This window comes from Lepidochelys kempii, chromosome 6, assembly GCF_965140265.1.
Source record: "Lepidochelys kempii isolate rLepKem1 chromosome 6, rLepKem1.hap2, whole genome shotgun sequence".
NCBI lineage: Eukaryota > Metazoa > Chordata > Testudines > Cheloniidae > Lepidochelys > Lepidochelys kempii.
The window spans coordinates 34,216,310-34,235,929 of record NC_133261.1 but is presented as its reverse complement, the minus strand read 5'-3'; the positions used below and the strand labels follow the sequence as shown (position 1 = coordinate 34,235,929).

The window sequence follows — 19,620 nt, the reverse complement described above, 5'->3', positions numbered from 1 at the left end:
ACTTCATATCTTTTTTGATGAGATTACAAGTTTGGTTGATAAAGTTAAGTGTTGACATCATATTCTTAGATTGCTGTAGGGCATTTGACTTGCTACCAGGTGACACTTTTGATTTAAAAAGATAGAATGATATAGAAGTGGCCTGGCACCATTAAATACTGGCTAACTAATAGGTGTTGGAATGTAACTGAACAGGGAATCGAGGTCACTGATTCAGAGTCACTGATTCTGGGTCACTTGGTAAAGTTGGTGCAGGCAAACAATATGTGTTTTTAATACAGTTAAATATAAATGTATACATCTAGGAACAAAGAATATAGGCCATACTTCCAGGATAGAGTTCCCCATCCTGTAAGCAGTGACTGAAAAAGATTTGGGGATCATGCTGGGTAATCAGCTGCAGATGAACCCCCAGTGTAATGCTGTGGCCAAAAGGAGCTAATATGATCCTAGGATGCATAAACAGGAAACTCTCAAGAAGGAGTAGAGAGGTTACTTTATTTTTGTATTTGGTACTGGTGTGACCACTGCTGAAATCCTGTGTCCAGTTCTGTGCCCACTATTCCAGAAGGATGTTGATAAATTAGAGAGGATTCAGAGAAGAGCCATGAGAATGATCAAAAGATTAAAAAGCATACCCCCTCCCTGCCCCTATTACAAGTCCTTCCCCAAAACCCCGCCCTGGCCCTGCCTCTTCTCCGCCTCCTCCCCTGAGTGCACCACGTCCCTGCTCCTCTCCCCTCCCTCCTGGAAAGTCCTAAGCGCTGTCAAACAGCTGTTTGGTGGCGAGAAGTGCTGGGAGGTAGGCGGAGGAGCGGGGGACATGGCGCGCTGGGGTGGGGAAGAAGCGGGGAAGGGGAGCTTGGCCACCGGTGGAGTCAGCGCTTATGTGGGCTGCAGGAAATAACATGTGGGCCATGTGTTTGGGACCCCTGCAATAGACTGTTGTTAAGCCATTCAACATCTGTTAAACCTGTGGTGCCCAGAGACCAGCTGTATTTGTGACAATAGTTTTAACCCTTGAACTATCTGGGATCAAAGTATTAATGGATTCAGGGTAATATTTTAGGGAGTCTATAGTGGTTACAATTTTACAAATCAAATTTTCCTTCAAGTTTTCCTTAAAAATAAGAAATGGAGTCATGAAATATCTGATTGTAATTAACCGTTATGGTGTTTAAAACTGGAACCTTGCCTTGTAGCCCATCAGTGGAATCGGAGCATCTTTCCTCTAGTTATGAATTCTGCACTTAAATCTCCCAAGAGACTATATGAAGTGCCTGTGCTATCAAGAGAGTCCATAGAATTTCAGCTGTCACAGACCCAAGTATAATTGTATAGGTAGGCCACCCCCAAAGTGTAGGTGATGGGAGGCCTGTTTGAAGAGTGGGAGGAGAGACTGGGGTGTGGAGCGGAGTGTTGTGGGATTTGCTTGGGAGGGAAGGATTGAATACAAGGGTTTTGAAGGAGGAGGAGAGTAGAATAACATGGAACAGAAGGCGGCTGGACTTTGGGAAAGAGAGACCAGGGACAGCAAGGAGCTCTGCGGGGACAGAGATGAGGGAGAGACTGGGGAATTTGGCAGACAGTGAAGTGAAAGTACAGATTTTAGAAGATAGGAAGAGAGAGGACTTTGAAGATTTGTAACACCAGTCAAAGCCTGCTCCTGGCAGAGCATGGACAATGGATAGAGGGCACCTAGCTGATGCTGCTGGGAGCATGAGGGAGTCCAAAGGAGGAGGAAGTACTGAAGTGCTGGGGTACTTATAGGAGGCAGAGGGGAGCTTGTGTTGCTGGGATATCCTGTTAGGCTGGGGCTTTGTTCTCTCTAACTTCATTTGTAAAACGGGGGGATGGCGGGGAGTGTGCGCGCCGCGAGGATGGGTCATAAGGATAAGAAGTGCCGTATAGCCTCCAGGTCAGTCTGACCCTCATCACTGTAATATCTGAGTGTCTCACAATCATCCAACACCCCTGTGAGGCAAGAAAGTCTCATCCACGTTCTACGATTCTTGAAACTTGGCCCAAGGTCACACAAGAAGTCTGTGGCTGAATCAGGAATTGAACACAGGTCTCTCCAGCACCACTGAGGAATTTACAGGTAATCCATGCTGAGCATGTTCTTGCAGGCAGTGGTCTGAGCCAGACTTCTAATTCTCTTTGTCTTAACATGACACCTATGTCAGTGATTACCAAAGCATTGGCTCTGCCATGGACTTACTCTATAACTTGGGTGCGTCACATCACTTCTCTGCCTCCGTCTATAAGCCAAATATAACTACAGCACTTCTCGCTACCTCTCCAGGGTGTGTATGGGGTCAGTTAGTGTTTGCTTTACCCTTTCACAGTTCTATTCAGTGTGTTAGTGGTGAGAGTAATGCGTAGCTTACTTCACAACAGTTCAATGCAGGCTTTCTCCATGATAAGGAATTTTAGCCACTGCAGGTAGAAGGGACTTTTGGATCATCTCCTTTTATCACTATCGGATACAAAATATGACATCTCCATCTAATCTTTCATTGACTGACTGAAATAATGGCAGTTGCATATGCACATATATCCAGTCTGTAACTGACTTCACTTGTAAATTGTTTCCTAGGTTATCCTAAATTCTTCCTTTCTTAACTTCAATCCCTAAAAGCTTGTGCTCACTTTGACTACTGAAAAAACCCTCCTAGATTTTCTTTCTTGTTACAAATCTGCATTCCAAAGTTCCCTTTCCAGACTGTGCTACTTTAGTTCTCTTTAATCTTTAAGTAAGTTACTTTCTAATAATCTGATCATTTATGCCACCCTTCTTTAAATTCACTAAGAATTATTTAGTTCCACACATTATACTTCTATTTTATACATCCCTGTGTTTCTCTTCTGTTACTGCATGATTTCCATGTTCATGTTCAACTGAGTGGGTTTTACTCTGTGTAGCCGTTCATCCCTGTGTAATACAGGTGTGCAGTAGTCTGATTTGGTAGCATTGTATTGCTATCGAGCACAGATGTAAAATGACTACTATGTACAGGGCAGGAAAGAGTTGGGCCCATTTTCTCATCAAAGATCTCTTGGTAGCATAGTTCCCAACCAACATTCCCCTTTTGCTAGCTTCCTACCATACCACTTTGCATTTATCCTGATTAAACCTAGTTTTGTTTATCATTTTTTCCTGCCTAACTCTCTCCTAGATTCCACCATTTTCATTTTGCCTCCCCGGGTGCAAGGCAGCCCTCCTAACTTCTTACAATGGGAAAACTTGGTAAACATGCTCTTTATTTGTTCTAGGTCGCTTATGGAGACGTTGAGCACATGATCTAAATCTGACTCTTGCTGAGGGGAGGGAAAGGTATCCATTGCGGGGGTTGGCTATTTAATACACTAGCGCATTACTTCGTTCCCAGTCGTCAGTCAGTTAGGCATCCATCACAGAATATACGTAGCCATGCCTTTTTCATACTTCTCTGAGAGCACTATGTGGAGCAGCGCTGAACGCCTTACTGAGGTGCCCACTGCTAACCAAATTCTCTGTTGCTGAAATCATTGATAGCTGTTTGGGTGCTCAGTCCATCTGAAAATCAGTCCACTTACTTAGGTTCCTAAATCTGGACTTCGCTTTAGAAAACCTTTTTTGCAAATCTTGTCCCTTGTCCCTTCTACTAGTTTTATATGTAACAAAGTGCCAGCTTTCCAGCACAAGTTGATATTCCAATTGTCTTGTTCTGTGGCTCTCGTAGACAACCAAATAGGATTTTTTCTTGTGATAATGCTGCATTATTCTTGTTAATATTAATGTCTTTAGCATTTGATTCCCTCTGTTCATTTCTATCCATTCTTACAGCCATTTCTGCTTTGTTTTCAGCATCGTCCTGCTGGCCATGTATGTTGTTGTATATCCTGTCTGCCACCTTTATGCTGTAATGTGTATCCATCATCTCCCTCTTCCCTGTTTAAACCGTTCCCACGAACCTGGCCAGCCATCTTCCTAGAAGGTCACTTGCCACATCTGTCCAAGTAGATGCTCTCCATTCCAAATGGTCACTTCTGCCTACAGGATCTCTGAATCCATAACATTTTTTTTCTCTTCACCATCTCCTCAGTCCTTAATTCACTTCCAGTATTTTTCTGCTTCACTCACAGAGAATTATCAAAGCCCTTCTTCTTTGACTCCTTTCTTTAATGGCTTTGGCGCCAATGTCCAAACTCTAGTCGGTAAGACAAAAAAGTAACATCTTCTACAGCAATTGGAAATGAATTAATGCTAAACTACAGTGGAATTAAACACAGTACAGCTATATTTATACTAAATAAGGTCATCGCAGTGACTTAAAGTATTACAATGACTATCAAAAGAATTAATCACTGGCCACTTACTGTGATTACATGGTTTCCAAGAAGAACAGTGTCAAATATGGAATTTGGTACACTAAATATGTTAGTCTTTACAAAGCTAAGAAGCAAGCCAGTTTTGAATCTGTAAGTGTGGACAGAGGAAAGATAAATGAAACCTGATGGGAATAGTGCATATAATAGTAGGAGCACATACTCTGTTGGGGTTCCATAGGCTTTACATAAAGGACAGAGGGCCTTTTTGAATGGATATTGGCCCACGTGGTGGTGTAACTGTAGAGAGCCACTGAGGAGCTCAAGCTGTTTGAGAATGTGCTGCCTTGTGATTCGTGAACGACTCCCAGCAGCGGACTTTGCTTCCCCCTTCATTTTGTTGGAGCACAAATCTATTCACTTCCAGTGGGGATTGTTATTGTAGGTGGCACCAGAGACGTTAGCATTCTGGCCAACCAGTGTGAATCAAAGGGTGCATTTTCCACGGTCATTGGCCGTGGTGCTTATTTGTGCATGCGTTTAAAGAAATACTAGATGACATGCTGCACGTTGCTTCAGCTGCATTTCTGCTCATTCATGAATGGAAACTTTTGAAGGTGCACCTCAGAACTCCACTGTGGCTTCTGGGCTGTTCAGTGATATCCTGCTTTGGAGCTCCCTACAGGAATACACATAATGCATAGATCTTTCATGGAAGAAGCACTGTTAACTGGACAGCTGTGACTGCTGCATGGAACTGGCATGAGAACTAGCTCCTTTTAGTGTGAATGTTTTCTCCTCTTCTGAGTGGGGTAGAACCCAGTGGCAGGAGCCCTGCTGCTTCTGTATATTCTTTGCCTGCCTACATTGCTTTGGACCAGGCTGCCGTTCAATGCGTCAGATAAGGCTGTGGGCTTTCTGCACTGAATACATTTCGTCTGAGTCACTGAGGACATCTTTCAAAAGTGCTTCAGGAACTCTTACAGACCATATCCTCATCATTTTTTTTCAAAAGATACTTGCTTGGAAAGGAACATTTGCTTGGAAAGGAACATTTGTTAACCTTCATCTTTCCTAAAGCACTTTCTTCTTCTTCTTTAATTCTGAAAGATGAAATCAGATCTTGAGTTGTTTAAATTTGCTATCCTTGTAATCCCACCTCAATCTCCAGCTACATACAGATGTATTTCCAGATACATTATTGTCTAAATAAATGTATTTACCATTTGGTTAATAGTCATGATGGCTAACTTTCCATCTTTAATTTATCTGTCTCTGTTGAATAGGCAAATTTTGTTGGAAGCCACTATTCCTGGTATAGAAATCCTTACAGTGTGCTTCTTTGTAAACTGCTTGTTTAATACAAAAACCAGTTGTTTTATTGATCCGCAGACATATTTGAAGATCCACCAACTTGGAGCACACAAGCAGTCTCTGTGAGCCCTGCTCAGAGTTTCTTGGTGGAACTGCCATCTTAATTCAGAATTTTCAGTGGGGTGCTTTCTGAAGATGCGTTTGATTCTCTCCTATCTTACACCAGTGCAATCCCATTGACTTAAATGGAACTCTTCCTGAATTACACCCACGTAAATCAGAGGAAAATGAAACTCAGTATGACAGAAACAGACCAAATGACTTCTGCATGTTTCATACGTACCAGCACTTGTTAGGAACTTGTCACAATTTGATAAACAAGGCAGTTGGTCCTGGTCAGGACTTAAATGAGGGTTATCTCCAAAGGAAGCTGAAATATTGCACAAAGAGATGATGGTAAATCAGTAGAGGGCATGTTTCTCTCTAAGGGTCTGATCCAGCTCCTAGTGGAGTTGTGGGAATCTTTTCACTGACTTTTTAGTATGCTTTTGATTAGGCCCTAAATTGGTATGGAACCAATGCCTCAGCATAGACTAGGGGCGTGGTGTTCCGCTTATTGCAGTTTTTGAATGGGAACTCAAACTGGGGTTTTCAGCTTATCTGGTTGTTAATGATCCCAAGACCATATTTGCAAAAGAGAGAGAGAGAGGTTTTTTACTCTGTCTTAACCGAATTCCAATTTAGGTAGCCGTGGTGCCTTCTTCCCACCTAAAAGTTCCTACTTCCAGCTGGATTCAACATTCACCTTTTCCTGTCTCCAGCTTTTTGGACAGCATTGCTTTGTTCTGCCCCAGTTAATAATCACGTACAATTTATATTTTGGTTTGTGAGTAAAGAGCTTTAGGGATGCCTTTGGATGAAAGTTACTGCATCCAGTAAATGTGCAGTAGTTTTATTAGTGATTAAGAAAAGTGAGTCTTTGATTTGTAAAAATAGTGATAGTTCTGTCTGGCAAGGAAGCGTGCACAGCAATGCCTAGCTTTCAATAGACTTCCACGTGTAAGTAATGATGGTGGCACCAAATCAAATGGCCAAACCACAGTTACACATTTCAAGCCCAATCTTTGAAAGTTCCAGTGTGTACGCCAAAACCAGCAAAAGTAGAGCTAATCTGTCAACAGTGTCATTGAAGCTACATTCAGGAGCATTAATCAGCAGAAAGAACTCGATAAACTGGGAAGCCTTCCAAGGAGGGTGCTATTTATTTTTTCAAGAAATGTACGGCATATATGGGCATCAGCAGCAGATATATTAGGCAATGATCTGTTATTAAAGGGACACAGTCAACCCGCTTATATCCAGAAATGTACTTTCTGTTAAAAAGATGACAAATACATGCAGCATGGCCAGAAAGGACTGTGTTTTAAATTTGGGTTTTACTGAAGATCCTAATAATAGTGTCGAGTTTGTTAAACTGACTTTTATTATTCTTAACCACTTCGAGGCATTCTGCATGGGATTTCCCTGTTGCTAAACTGTTTTGTACCTGGACAGATTGACAATGAAAAAGAAAATGCCGTGTTTTATGTACAAAAGATGGTGCATCTCAACCACATTGTCACACTTTGTATTGTCACAGCAAAGATTATTTCCTATGTGGTAGCTGAGATGAAAGCCTTTCACTTACACAAACCAGAACTTTCCAGGATAACAAATGGCAGTTGGGTTTGTTAGTTGATTTTAATTTTATTTTTCAAAACCTTCTGATGGGGGTGGACTAATTCTGGTAGGCTTTGATGTACTGACCTGCCTCTAACACTTTCAAACTTGCAACTTTCCTGTTAATATTTCTAAACTCTCCTAAGAAAACTTGGCTCCATATATGTATGTTTACATAGCATCTATGAAAGCCAAGGTTGGTTTTAATGTTGGTTGGTGCAGTTATACTGTAGGAAGATTTGAGCTTTTGAGGAAGATGATGCTTATATTCTGACAGTAGGTGGGAGAGCTTCATACGAAGTGTAAATCTCTTGCTTTCTAAAATGTGGAGGGAGGGACCAAAAGACCCAAAATAAATACCTTTCCTATGGATTGTTCAGCTGAAGACGTGTGCCCTTGAGGAATCCTGAAATTTATGCCCCGTAGACTCCAGGCTAGCTGGCCACCCAAGCAGAGGGCTTTTTATACTACGCCGGTTCAGCTCCGTCTGTTTAGCTATCCTTGAGTAATAAACCCTCTGGCATAAAATGTGCGTTCTCTGGAACTGAACTAGAAACCATCATGAAAGAACAACTTGACCGACTTTATTAATGTCAAAATATGGTTCCTTTCCTTCAATTGACACAACTTTCCCCTGTAGCATTGGCTCTGTTGTATTGAGAAGTGTGCACTCACTAACAGGTAATTACCACATGCCAAGCAGTGATTATGGGAGGGGCAATATCTATCTGATTTTTGCCATATGCAGTTTTTGTGGGAGCCAAGAGAAACAGAACACAGGAGTAGGTTATGTCTGTATGCCACACAAAGACAGATTAGAGATGTCATGCAGCCTGCATTTTAGAATTGGTTTTACATTTGTATCATATTAAGTGGCTGTGAAGCTTTTTTCTACAGCTATTTGCATACTCAGTATTTTGTCAGCTCGTATTAAACGTGTGTGTTCGAACTCTGTCGCATGCAGTTGACAACAAACACTGATGTAAGTTGTTCAAGTCCAACTTGCTGGAAGGTCGTTTTTTGAACTGGTCGGAACAAGGCTCTCTTTCTCGGAACTATGAATTCAAGGTACAAGAAATGGACATAGGAACTTCCACACTGGATCAGACCCAGAGTGCATCTAAACCAGTATCCAGTCTCAGACAGCAGCAGCATGAGATGCTTCAAAGGAAGGTGCAAGAATTTTATTATAACGATTATCCTCACTTTTATTGTAGAAGTACCAAGGAGCCCTAATCATAGACCCTGTTGTACTAGGTGCTATACAAGCAAGAACAAAGGTGGTCTCTGCCCCCAAAGAGATGACCATCTAAATATAAGATAATAGCAGATGATTACAGAACAGCTAGAGGAGTACAAGTTAAAAATGAGACCATATTGGTTAGCATGGTAGGCAATGGTCTCATATTGAAACCACATAATCCCTAGTAATTAGTGATTGGTTTAAGCATGAGGTTCACTCTCTTCTAAAATCTGCTAGTGTTAACTATTATAACTCTGGATATTCTTGGTATCCATATAAATGTCCAATCCCTTCTTGAATGTTACTAAATTCATGGCCTCAAAAACATCCTGTGACAACAATTATCACCATCTGATTGTTTTGTGTGGAAAAAGTGTACTTTCTTTTATCTGTTTTGAACTTGCCGCCTCTTTAACGTCACTGAATGTCCTCCTTGTTTCTCGTATTATACAGCAGGGAGAAAGGAAGCTCCCAATGTACCTTTTCTATCCCATTCTGTGTTTTATATACACTTATCCCCTCATAATCGTCTTTTCTAAAGTGAACTGCCCCAATCTTTTCAGTCTCTCTTCATGGGAGAGTTTTCTGGCCCCTGACTGACTTGCTGCTGGTTTGCAAATACCAGGCTGGAGGGCAATCTTGTTCTTGTTAGGTATTTAGAAATCCATTTGTAGATACTGTTTGTAGGTTTAGAGATCACGAAACAGATGTGCAGATTCTCATATAGCTTAGACCATACGTGAATGTGAGTGGGTTGAGAAGGAAGATTCATGGAAGGCGTACAAATCTAATGTTTGTTCATCAGGGATGAGTGTAAATAGGAAATACAGAATGTGTTTAAAATGATGGGGGAGACGGTCACTTTTAGACAAGTCCCTCCCTTTCACGTGCTCGCCACTATACGTCCCTCACTCAGACCCTTTAAAAAAATTAAAAGGTAAACTCTGGGTAATTATGCCCCTATCATATAGTTAGTCAGTTTAAAGTACCTCCACAGCATTGCTGAATTCCAAAACGTTGTACAGAAGATGGCTGTTACAAGCAGCTAAGTCTTCAAATAAAAAGAAGCCTCCCAACAGTTACATAGGACTTCCACAGAGTGCTCCCCCCGTTTCCCTCAATTCATTTGTATTCACTGCTGCTCCTGTGTGCCAATTAGCTTTAATTTTCACTATACACAATGACATCAACAGCTAATCGGAATATAGAATAGCTGGATTTTAGTGTGCCTATAAACTACAGAAAATTGTCCTTGGCTAAACTTCTGCTTTCAGATTGGCTGATGACAATAGACATGGTTAAGTTCAGAGTAAGAGCCATTAAGCATAATTGCTACCACAGGGTAAAAGTTTAATTGTGTTAAATTTTAAATCTGCATAGTCTAAGCTTATTTACAAGCTGGTGAGGTCCTTCTGTTACATGAGAGAGAATAAATCTGTACTTAAAAATTGCTGTCTTCAACTTTTTAAAAGTTTTAAAAAGAGATTAAAAAACCTTCCTTGTCTCTGACTTTTTTTCTCCCAGTGGTGTCATGCCAGTGAGAATATTGAGGATCTTATGGTATATTTTCCTGATATGCTTGAGCTTTCTCTGTGTATGAGACAAGATTGGATTTACTACGGAGAGTGCATCCAGAGGGTGCAGTATGTGTTTCCTTTTTTGTGGCTTCTTTTTAAACTAAACCATGGGATGTATTGATGGTGAAAGAAAGTTCTCCCCCAAAATTAAAAAAAAACAAAATCCCAGACTACTTCTCGTGTGATTGCCAAGTGAGGAAGTATGGAGCATGACAGCTGGACGTGCTAAAAAACAAATTCTTAGGTGAAGAATGCATCTCTTCTTTGCCTCAATCTGCTCTTCTTCCAACAGCAAAAAGCCTGTGATCTTTGAGCTACACGTTAGGCATACTTGAGAATTTTAGTGACTATATAGAGCTTTAAATTGTTCCCGGAAAAGTGATTAAAATTTGAAAGTGCTTGAATGTGTGTGAAATGTTCATATGTTAGGGAAGGGAGATGGGGACTTAATGGAAGAGAACAAGATTAGCACACTGAAAAACTGGGAGCTACATTTATGTAGACATTAAAAGGCAACATAATTTCAGCTGGACAAAACATAAACTGCAGCTCTTATGCAAACAGTAAAAGCTGTTTAACACTTGGTTTACTCCCCAACCCCTGAAAAGAGACAGGTGAATCCAATGCCAAATACAATCTTCATGTTTCTTAAGCTAACTGTTTAAACAGTTAATTGAACATCTGCCCAAACTTCCCCATCATTTCCATGTAGAGAAACATCCTATTTGAAGGGTGGAGAAAAATGCCCATTTAACAATGCAAATAACTCTGTCTGGGGCCCCTTTATTTTATTTAATCTAGATTGAGCTCTGCACAACTGTGATAATGAATAATGGATATTTTACGCTCACAAGAATAGTGGCATTGTGCACAGAACAAATTCAGGATTAACTTCCACTGTTGTTCTTACCTAATATATTGGGCGGCTTTGCTTGGGTTTTGTTTTAGTTTAAGTCATTTTTTTAACATTTGCTGTGATTTGGATGTTCTAAAAATGCAGACGTCATTGTTCTCCTAATCTGCTAGTTCTCTATCAACTAGAGAAATTGAAACTAATGACTGCTGCTACTGTACTAAGGGTATTCTATTTATACGATGGAAGATGGTTACATCAAGGAGTGATAGCGACACTTTTGTTTTGCCAAGTAAAATGACTATGAATCAGAAAATACAAATTTGGGGCTAGATTATAAATTGGCACCCCATCCAGAATACCAGGGCATTGTAGCTATGCTGGCCCAGGAGCATTCCAGGGAGGGAACTGTGAGCTTCTGCTGGCACCACACCCTGCTACTGGTCCATAATAAAACATGCCCTTTCTTGCAGTGTCCCTGACCACCTCTTTAGGACTGGGAGCAGCAGCCCTCTGAAGGCTGCTTCTCTATCTCCTACACTAACCCATGATGTGGGCAGCCCATGCAGGAAAGTGAAGGGCTGGCTCGCCTGCTATCATAAGAGCAGGCCACCATCCTGCCCTTGCCGAATATGTTGCCATTTGCGTTGTGTTCGTTTGTAAGATTTATTTAAACTCTTTGCCATTTTGCTCGGTGTATTGTGGAACAGGCTCTCCAGCCCTAATGTGGTGAAGTCTGAGGGCAAGAGTGTTTACATTTTACATCGCTGTGCGTCTGGTACTATTTCTGTTTTGCCCATTGTACCACAGCCTTTTTTTTTTGGTTAAGTGTCCAACACAAATGTCTAGTCTCCTCCCAACGAAAACAGTCCAGTGGCCTTCAAGCCAAGAATAACAGAAAAGGAATAGGTGTCTCTTTTAACATCTGACACAAGAAGTAAGACTTTAATATGCCAAAAACAAGCTCACATGATTGCTAAGAAGCCTGAGAGCAAAAGGGTTATCTTGAAGATCTTATCACACTTCAGTTATTACTGTCCAGTGATCAGTAGCATTGACTGGTTCAGCAAATTGTGGGCTGAGAAATCAGACCTAGCTGTTCCTCTGCCAGACTACAAGCGGTTCTCTCTATGCTTTTTGCCTCTTTGTACTGGTGGAACTAGCAAGTACTGGCATTAGCAAGATCCAGCTTCGGTACATGCACACCGAACTAACAATCAGCTGAAAGAAGGTGCCTTCCACATAGGTCTGAGAACAATTCAATCACATGCATTCTCTTAAACAAAGTAAGTGTATATTGACTATTCACAGTTTAAGATTGAGATCTTTGGTTTGTTGCATGCATCCCCAACTGGTTCCTATAGCTCTAATTGAGAAGTGCTGTCGGGCCTGTCATCAGGGAGTGGCACTGGCTCATGGGTCTTCCGGGACTTGTCTGAGGGCTGCAGGGGATGATGTCGTAGCTCTTGATTAGTTTCCCTGTGGGAGCTGTAAGAGCAGCAGACATCTGGGAAGGGAGATGGCAAAAACCATAACAGTGGCAAAGCTTCCAGTGCAGAAGGGTTATCCTCGAGGACTGGGGAACTGAAGTGAACTGTTGACTGTAGTATTTGTGCCTCAATGTAAGAAGTTTAGCTGGTTCCCAGGAAGGTCGAGGAGGGTGGAGGTCATAGCATAATGTATGAAGTGGCTTTGTAAAACATTATTGCCAGTTGTCTTTAGATAAGTGTGTTTCTTTAAAACAGGAGGTAAGTTAGACTTTTCTCCAGCTGCAGCTTTGCCTGCCAGAGTTGGCAAAGTTAATGAGTCTTCTGCGTTTCACCCATTATAACTGGCTCATTATCATCAGCTTGGATTCCTCCATAAGGCAACAATGAAGAGCAAATGGGTGCTGCGTGGGGTGGGGAAGGAAGCAAGATGTTCAGAGAACAAACCCTGCAAATAGTTTTTGTTTTGACTGAAATTGTGAGAGCCCCAGAATAGCACTGTAAGTGTCTTTAATGCTTTTCTCCATTAGATAGTAAATTAGCCCAAGGCTCACAAGCCAAGTGAAGTTTCATCTCGACAATCGGCATTTGCTCACCAGGCAGTTTTATCCCAAGTTCCTGCACACTGGTTGGTCACCGAAATGGATAGTGCAACTCCTATTGGTGCAATACAGTATTTGATACTGCTAATTACACTTAATTAGTGCTTCCACCATTTAATTAAAATGGCTTCTAATGATTGTGCTTCTTTGGCAGGCTCTTTGGTACCACCGGGAATTGCGCTGCCTGCAGTAAACTGATCCCTGCCTTTGAGATGGTGATGAGGGCCAGAGATAATGTTTACCATTTGGACTGCTTTGCCTGCCAACTCTGCAACCAGAGGTGAGGACACAGTTATTACAGAAATAAAAAACCCCACAAACTATTTTTTTATTTTTGCCAACGGACCAAGGAAATCTGCTTGATCTTTGCCACCTCTCTGGGGCCAAGAAGCTGCTAGCGCTGGCTGAGTTGTCTTATTTGTAGTTGCCTACATAGACTGGGTCTGTCCTGCAACCTTTTCGAGGATGTGGGCCTGGTGGAGCCGGTAGGAATTGGGGTTGCAGGGGGAGGACTGCAGATCCAGGCACTGTAAGCAGCAGACAGCTGTTCTGAAATAGTTGTAATGCAACTGAATGAACAGCTTCTGAGATCTTTCAGCATCTAACCTGTTTGCTGAACACCCATAGACAGAGATAGGACCCTCTCTTGCACAAGTATTTCTAACTTACAGTTACTTAAATCAGACTTCTGACCATCTCAGAAGTGAGGAGGGTACGAAGGAGAAATATATTCTAGGTAAGCCCTTTTGGAGACTGCGAAGTGCTTTCTTCAGTTTCCTGCAAAAGCAACAGGGCCTGCTTGTGGGGTAATTTTAAATGGGGCTGTACCGTACCTGACTGGAAGATGCACAGAAAAATATATATCAAAGTGTACAATGAAAGGACATACGGAGTCAGCCTGACTCATTGGTGTCTATAAAAGACTGAATTGTGGGAGGAGGGTTGTGCAAAGATTTTAGGGCATGCTTTTCTCTTGATTTGGTGTAGTTGTCGGAAGATTGAGCTCTCCTCTTGGAAGCTGAGTGCATTAAATGCAGCATAGTTTCCCTTTTTGAAGCATGTGTTCGTTCTTAAAACTTCCCCCTCCTTGCTTAGGCTGCTGGTTGAACCAGAAATTATTTGTGAAGGGACATGTTTTAAAAGAGGAAGAAAAGAAGAGTGAGTAAACTGAATGGGAGAAAAGCATGTTACCTCAAAGCCAAGTTAACATACTTGATATTTTACTTAAAAATAAGATACATCACATTCAATTACTCTGGAATTTGTCAATATGGGGTTGTGTGTGTGTGTGTGTGATATTTACACACATGCATATGCTCACACCTCCTTTCTAGCTTTCATGTTAGATTTGTGAGAACATATCAAAATACAGGGACTGACTTTCCTCTCACGCTTGTTTTATATCAGTATAACTTGGTTGAAGTCTGTGGAGTTGCACCCAACTCCCACCAGTGCATGTATGAGGAGAATCAGACACATGGTATGTAGTTTGGGTGGCTTTAATTGAAGGCACTGTATCAAACACAAAGCTGGTATTATTTGTTTGGGGGTAGAATGCCTTCCTATTAATACTGACAGCTGCAATAAATCAAGCTGTCCCCAGTTTAATAGGGTTATTCCACTGAGGTTATAGTGACATCTAGTGGTTGGTGTGTTGGACAGGGAGCGTAGTTTCTTGCAGACAAACTGTATTTCCCAGTGTTTTGGTGCGTAGTCTTATTTCTAATTCTGTCTTTAACGTGCTATACCTTATTATTTAATATGCTATACCTTCATATTAATAATATGATATACCGTATTGCTATCCGGAAAGCATTGGAAGACCTATTCATTTTGTGACTGCGCTAGCAGGAATTCAGCACCTCCCTCCCCAGTCAGAGACGAAACTCATAATAGTGAGCAGCCTCTCACAGGCAAAGTCCTCAGGGTAGGTTTTTTGGGATCCATTGGTATTACCCCATTCTTTTTCAGAGTCCCAGGCTCCATTCTTAGCACAGTGGGGGGGGTTTAAAAGGCAAAATGATACATTATTTAATAGTGTTAGGTATGAAATATTTCCATCTGCTGTCGTCTCCAACAGACATCAGAAACACTCTGATTCCTAAAATGTATCTTGGGCCTCACTCATGTTGCATTTTTTAAGGGTAAGTAGCTGTTGCCTAACTACTAAATCTTCTTTTTACCACTGTACTCTGCTGACTCATCAGTACTCTAAGATGTTTCACGCCGTTCACCTGCCTTTTTCTCGTGTTGGGTTCTGTTCTGAAAGTCACTTTATACAAATGGCATCCTGGGTTCAGTGTTTGTGTCTCTCTGATTTCTGATGAAACTCGCTCAGTAAGATAGGAGTTTTCTAACAGTTCGGCACACGCCGTGCAAAGGCTGGGTTCCTTTCTCCTCGCACATTAACCTCCAGAAAACTGCTGGATTTGCCCAGGTGTAAAACGCTTTAGGTGTGACGCGGGCCTGCTAAAGCTTGATTGGTAGTTGCGCATGAGAAGGAAAGCACTCCGCTTCCTGCTGGGTCCATGGTGAGTTTTCCGGGCTGGCAGTTGGAGAAAAACATCTTTGTCTTGTAAATTGAGCACATTGTGAGAGACAAATGTGGGACCCCACAATGCCTGTTTTTTCCTGATTTTTCAAAGAACCACGCTCTACCACACCCTACGAATCGCTTTCCAGCTCTCCCGCTGCTGCTCTAGACCCCAGCTAGATTTGGCAAGAGGCAGCTGTTGACTGTACTGCATTTGTGCTGGTGGTGTGACTTTGTTTTGTTTTCCTGCTCCTTGGGTTTTATGGTCACAGTTTAAGTAACATTAAGTAGCAGAAAGTCAGCAGCTGTGTCTTAAGTTGCAGTCTGGAAAATGTTAGCTAACAGACTTTGTATAGTCAGCAAACCCATTGGTGAGGCTGTGACTTTCAGGAGAATATGTGCAATGCTGCTTTAACTGGAGTCTCCTCTTAAAGAAGCAGCTTTTGTTTCTTTTCAGGATTACAAGTTAAAAGTTAGCTCGCTGAATTTCAGACTACTATAAAGAGGGCTTCAGGTGCAGGCTAGGAGAGGAGACTCTGGGTGCTGAGCTAAATCACACAATGAACCATACTAATTAAGGGCATTGTAGAAGCCACAGGTTTCGCCATACCCAACTGCCAAATTAAGCAAGGCATCAGCTGACGTATAGGTATCCATTAGGGGAAAACTTGTATGAGGTGCTAGAGGGGCTTGGATGTGGTAGGTCTCATACAGATGAACACTCCTCTTATAACTCAAACTATCCAGCCTGACAGCAGGCTTACAGTCTCTAGCTACCCACTGACAATCACAGGCCTAGAACATATTTCAGACCAGGACTAGAGAATTTCCCTTGTACAACCATGCATAGTAGGGGCATGTTTTCAAGGCTTCATGACACTGCTGAGGAAAAGTTGTCCTCTTTCCATGGGCTTCATGTTGTGTAGAGCCTATATTTCTCCCTCAAACTCCTAGATGTTTTTGCCTCTTTAAAGTTCATATCTGCCAGTTCCTGGCTGGCTGGGCATGTGTGCACCATATATATCTCCCTTTCAGAACTGGCCATCCGCATCACAACCAGCTTTGCCTGTACCAGCCCTGAAGTAGTGGGACTGGCTTAAGACACTGAGGCCGTCTTGCCTATGTCCTGCTTTGTTATGCCATTGGCACGTGCTAAGTCAGACTCTGCCCTTGAATGGGAGACCAATGAAGAGCACTGTATTATCCTAAAATTGTAGATTAACTTTCACATCTATAGCAAACAGGAGGTGTGAGGAGGTTAGTGGCTGTCAAACTGTACCTTTCAGGTATTGTGTGCAACGTTTTTGACCTTAATGATCAAATAAGATTGTTAAATATCACAAGTCTCTCTGTCAACTTTAATACAAACAGAACAATTTACATGGTAGACAGAGAACTTTACGCTCCATTCCATGAAGATAAAGGTTAACTGAGTCTAGCCATCCATCAAGAAACTTCTATTTATTGTTCAGCACTGTACATAAGGGGGTGAGGAAGGACTTAATAGCCATTCGGTGCCTGTAAATTAGTGTAAACACTGCCTCACCTGGAAATTTGAATACCATAGAACATTTCAAACATTTTGTGTAACATACCCTGTTTGCTTCCTGGTTTCAGTAAATTCTGAAAGTTCATGTCTATTTGGGGATATATTCCATCACTTTTCCTGTTGGATTATTATTACAGTAGTATCTATAGGCTTCAACAGAGATCAGGGCCCCTTGTGCTAGGCACTGTTCAAATGCATAGTATGAGAGAGCCTCTGCGCCAAAAAGCTTAGAGTCTAAATAGACAACACAGACAAAGGGTAGGAGAGGGAAACAGCGTGGTGAAGTGACTTGGGTCTCTTAGAGGTCAGTGGCAGGGCCAGAAATAGAACTCTGGTTGCCTGGTTCCTAGTCGAGTGCCCTATCCGCTGTATCCTGCCTCCCTAAATTCCAATCTGGGAAGCATAGTTCATAATGAAGATAACTTTTCCTTTCCGTCTGGGCACCCACTACCTCTAGACTTAATCCTCTGTCATCTTTTCCTCAGCGTACTGCCACCTGGTTAGTGCCAGCTAACATTTAGACATGTGACCTTTTTTATTTTTTAACGTTTCAGATTTTGCGTGGGAGACAAATTTTTCCTGAAGAACAACATGATCTTGTGTCAGATGGACTATGAGGAAGGGCAGCTGAATGGAAGTTTTGAGTCCCAAGTTCAATAACAAACCCTGCTTTGCTGAAGCACTGTGGGATGGACGTTCAGCCGCACAAGCAGTGAGGGGCGTCTGTCAGCTTGCCTGCAATATTTTTTTAATTCTTGGTCCAGAAAGGACTATATACATTGTAGTACTTTTTTCCCGCCCCAACACAAAGCAGTTACAAATTTAGATGTACAGTTGTGCCTGCTTAGCTGAGCACTGCATTGCCTGTATGTTTGTGAGTTTTTTGGGGTCTGGGGGAGGGCTCTGTACAGTCTGTTTTCTGTATATAAACTGGAACATTTATTTTATGAAAAATGTAATGCAATTTTATTACTGGTGTGAATTAAAAATTATGAATGTTTCCTGGTCATTTTAAGTTGTGGTTTATTCGTAATACAGTCGGGGCTTGTGTTTCCTGTATTTGATTCTGACCAAATATTTTTTTAAGAAAACAATACACAGATCCCTGGAAGCTGCATGAAATAAATTAATGGGCACAAGTTTAAACTACTATACAAACAGACGAGAGTTGGGGGAGGAAGTGCTGCTCTGAAATTAAACCTCTCCATTTGAACCATGTCATGTTGCATCTCCACAATTACTATCGTGTAGAAAAGGAGTAAATGCGCGCTGTGTGGGTGATGGCTGGGGAATCTTCACTGCATCGCTAGTCAATCCCCATGAGTTCTGTGGTAAACAACTTCTTTAATTGTTCACCATGAACGGTATCTGTGGACACAGGCCTCTTTTAAGTGAAAGCACATCAGTTCAGACAGAGCAATGTTATGACCAAGAACCCTATTGACCAGCTAATACAGTATCTCCTCAGTATGGACCCTAATGAATAGAATCTATCTAGCCTTGTCAACAGGTGGCCAGTTACTGATCAGAATATTCATTTCAGGGCTTTGGCATGGCTTAATTCTCTTATACAGAGCATCAGTTTTCCAAGTGTCAGGCACCAAAACAGCTGATGCCAGAGACTTCGAATGAAGCCTGGTATTGAACCCACATCACCTGTTTTACAGATCTCTTTGCTTGTCATTTGCCAGTTGTTTTGACCTCCCACACAACAAGCTGTCAGATTCCAGTTAATCTAGGTCATTTAAAAAGACTCCGATAAAGCTCCAGAATGTTTGTTACTCTACTTTGTGCAATTTTCAGTGTTACACAATTCATGCGCAGGGTACGAGACTGCACCAAACAATTTTACGTACAACCAACATCACTTTTATACATTGCAGCCAGCACTGGTAAACAATTACTTCAATTCTCTGTATTATGTCTCCCTGCTTTTTTGTTGCTTTGTTTCAATTTTTTCCCCAGCATGAATTAATAGCCGGCTACTGATCTTGAATCTCGTATCGCTTGTTTCCTCTGCATTACAAATACTATATACAGTTTTATCTTGGTCTCTCATATCTCTTTTCTTTAACTGTTTGTTTCACAGTACATCCAGAACTCAAGCTGAGCAAACTAAAAAAAATAACAGCAGAGCACCAGAGATGTAAGAGAAGCACTGAGGTATCGCTAATGAGCTAACATACCTCATAGTGTATCTTGAGCATTCCTTCTCTTGAACACCGAGGTAGATATTTCAGGATCAGGATGGCCATGGAAAATGAGGAGTTTGGTCTCCATTCTGTCTCTCTGATTGTCAGGCATCTTTTCAATAGGTGACTCCTCCAGTTAATACCAATTGGTTCCTTTTAGCAATTTCATCGGGGGGGAACGAACGGACATGGATTAAATAGCCTCTAGTGCTAAGAAGATTATCAAATAAGCTCATGGTT

The 19,620-nt window shown here is 41.7% G+C and overlaps 1 protein-coding gene across 9 annotated transcripts in view; it reads left to right on the top strand.

Annotated features, from left to right (window-relative positions):
* Positions 1–18,165, top strand: part of LMO1 (LIM domain only 1) — an 81,458-nt gene extending 63,293 nt beyond the window's left edge. For all 9 annotated transcript variants that reach the window (XM_073350637.1, XM_073350632.1, XM_073350631.1 and 6 more), the window contains 2 exons: positions 13,261–13,386; positions 17,743–18,165. In XM_073350637.1, coding sequence (XP_073206738.1) covers positions 13,261–13,386; positions 17,743–17,848 — 232 coding nt within the window. In that variant the 3' untranslated portion in view covers positions 17,849–18,165. The remainder of the gene's footprint in view (positions 1–13,260; positions 13,387–17,742) is intronic.
* Positions 18,166–19,620: the final 1,455 nt, after the last annotated feature.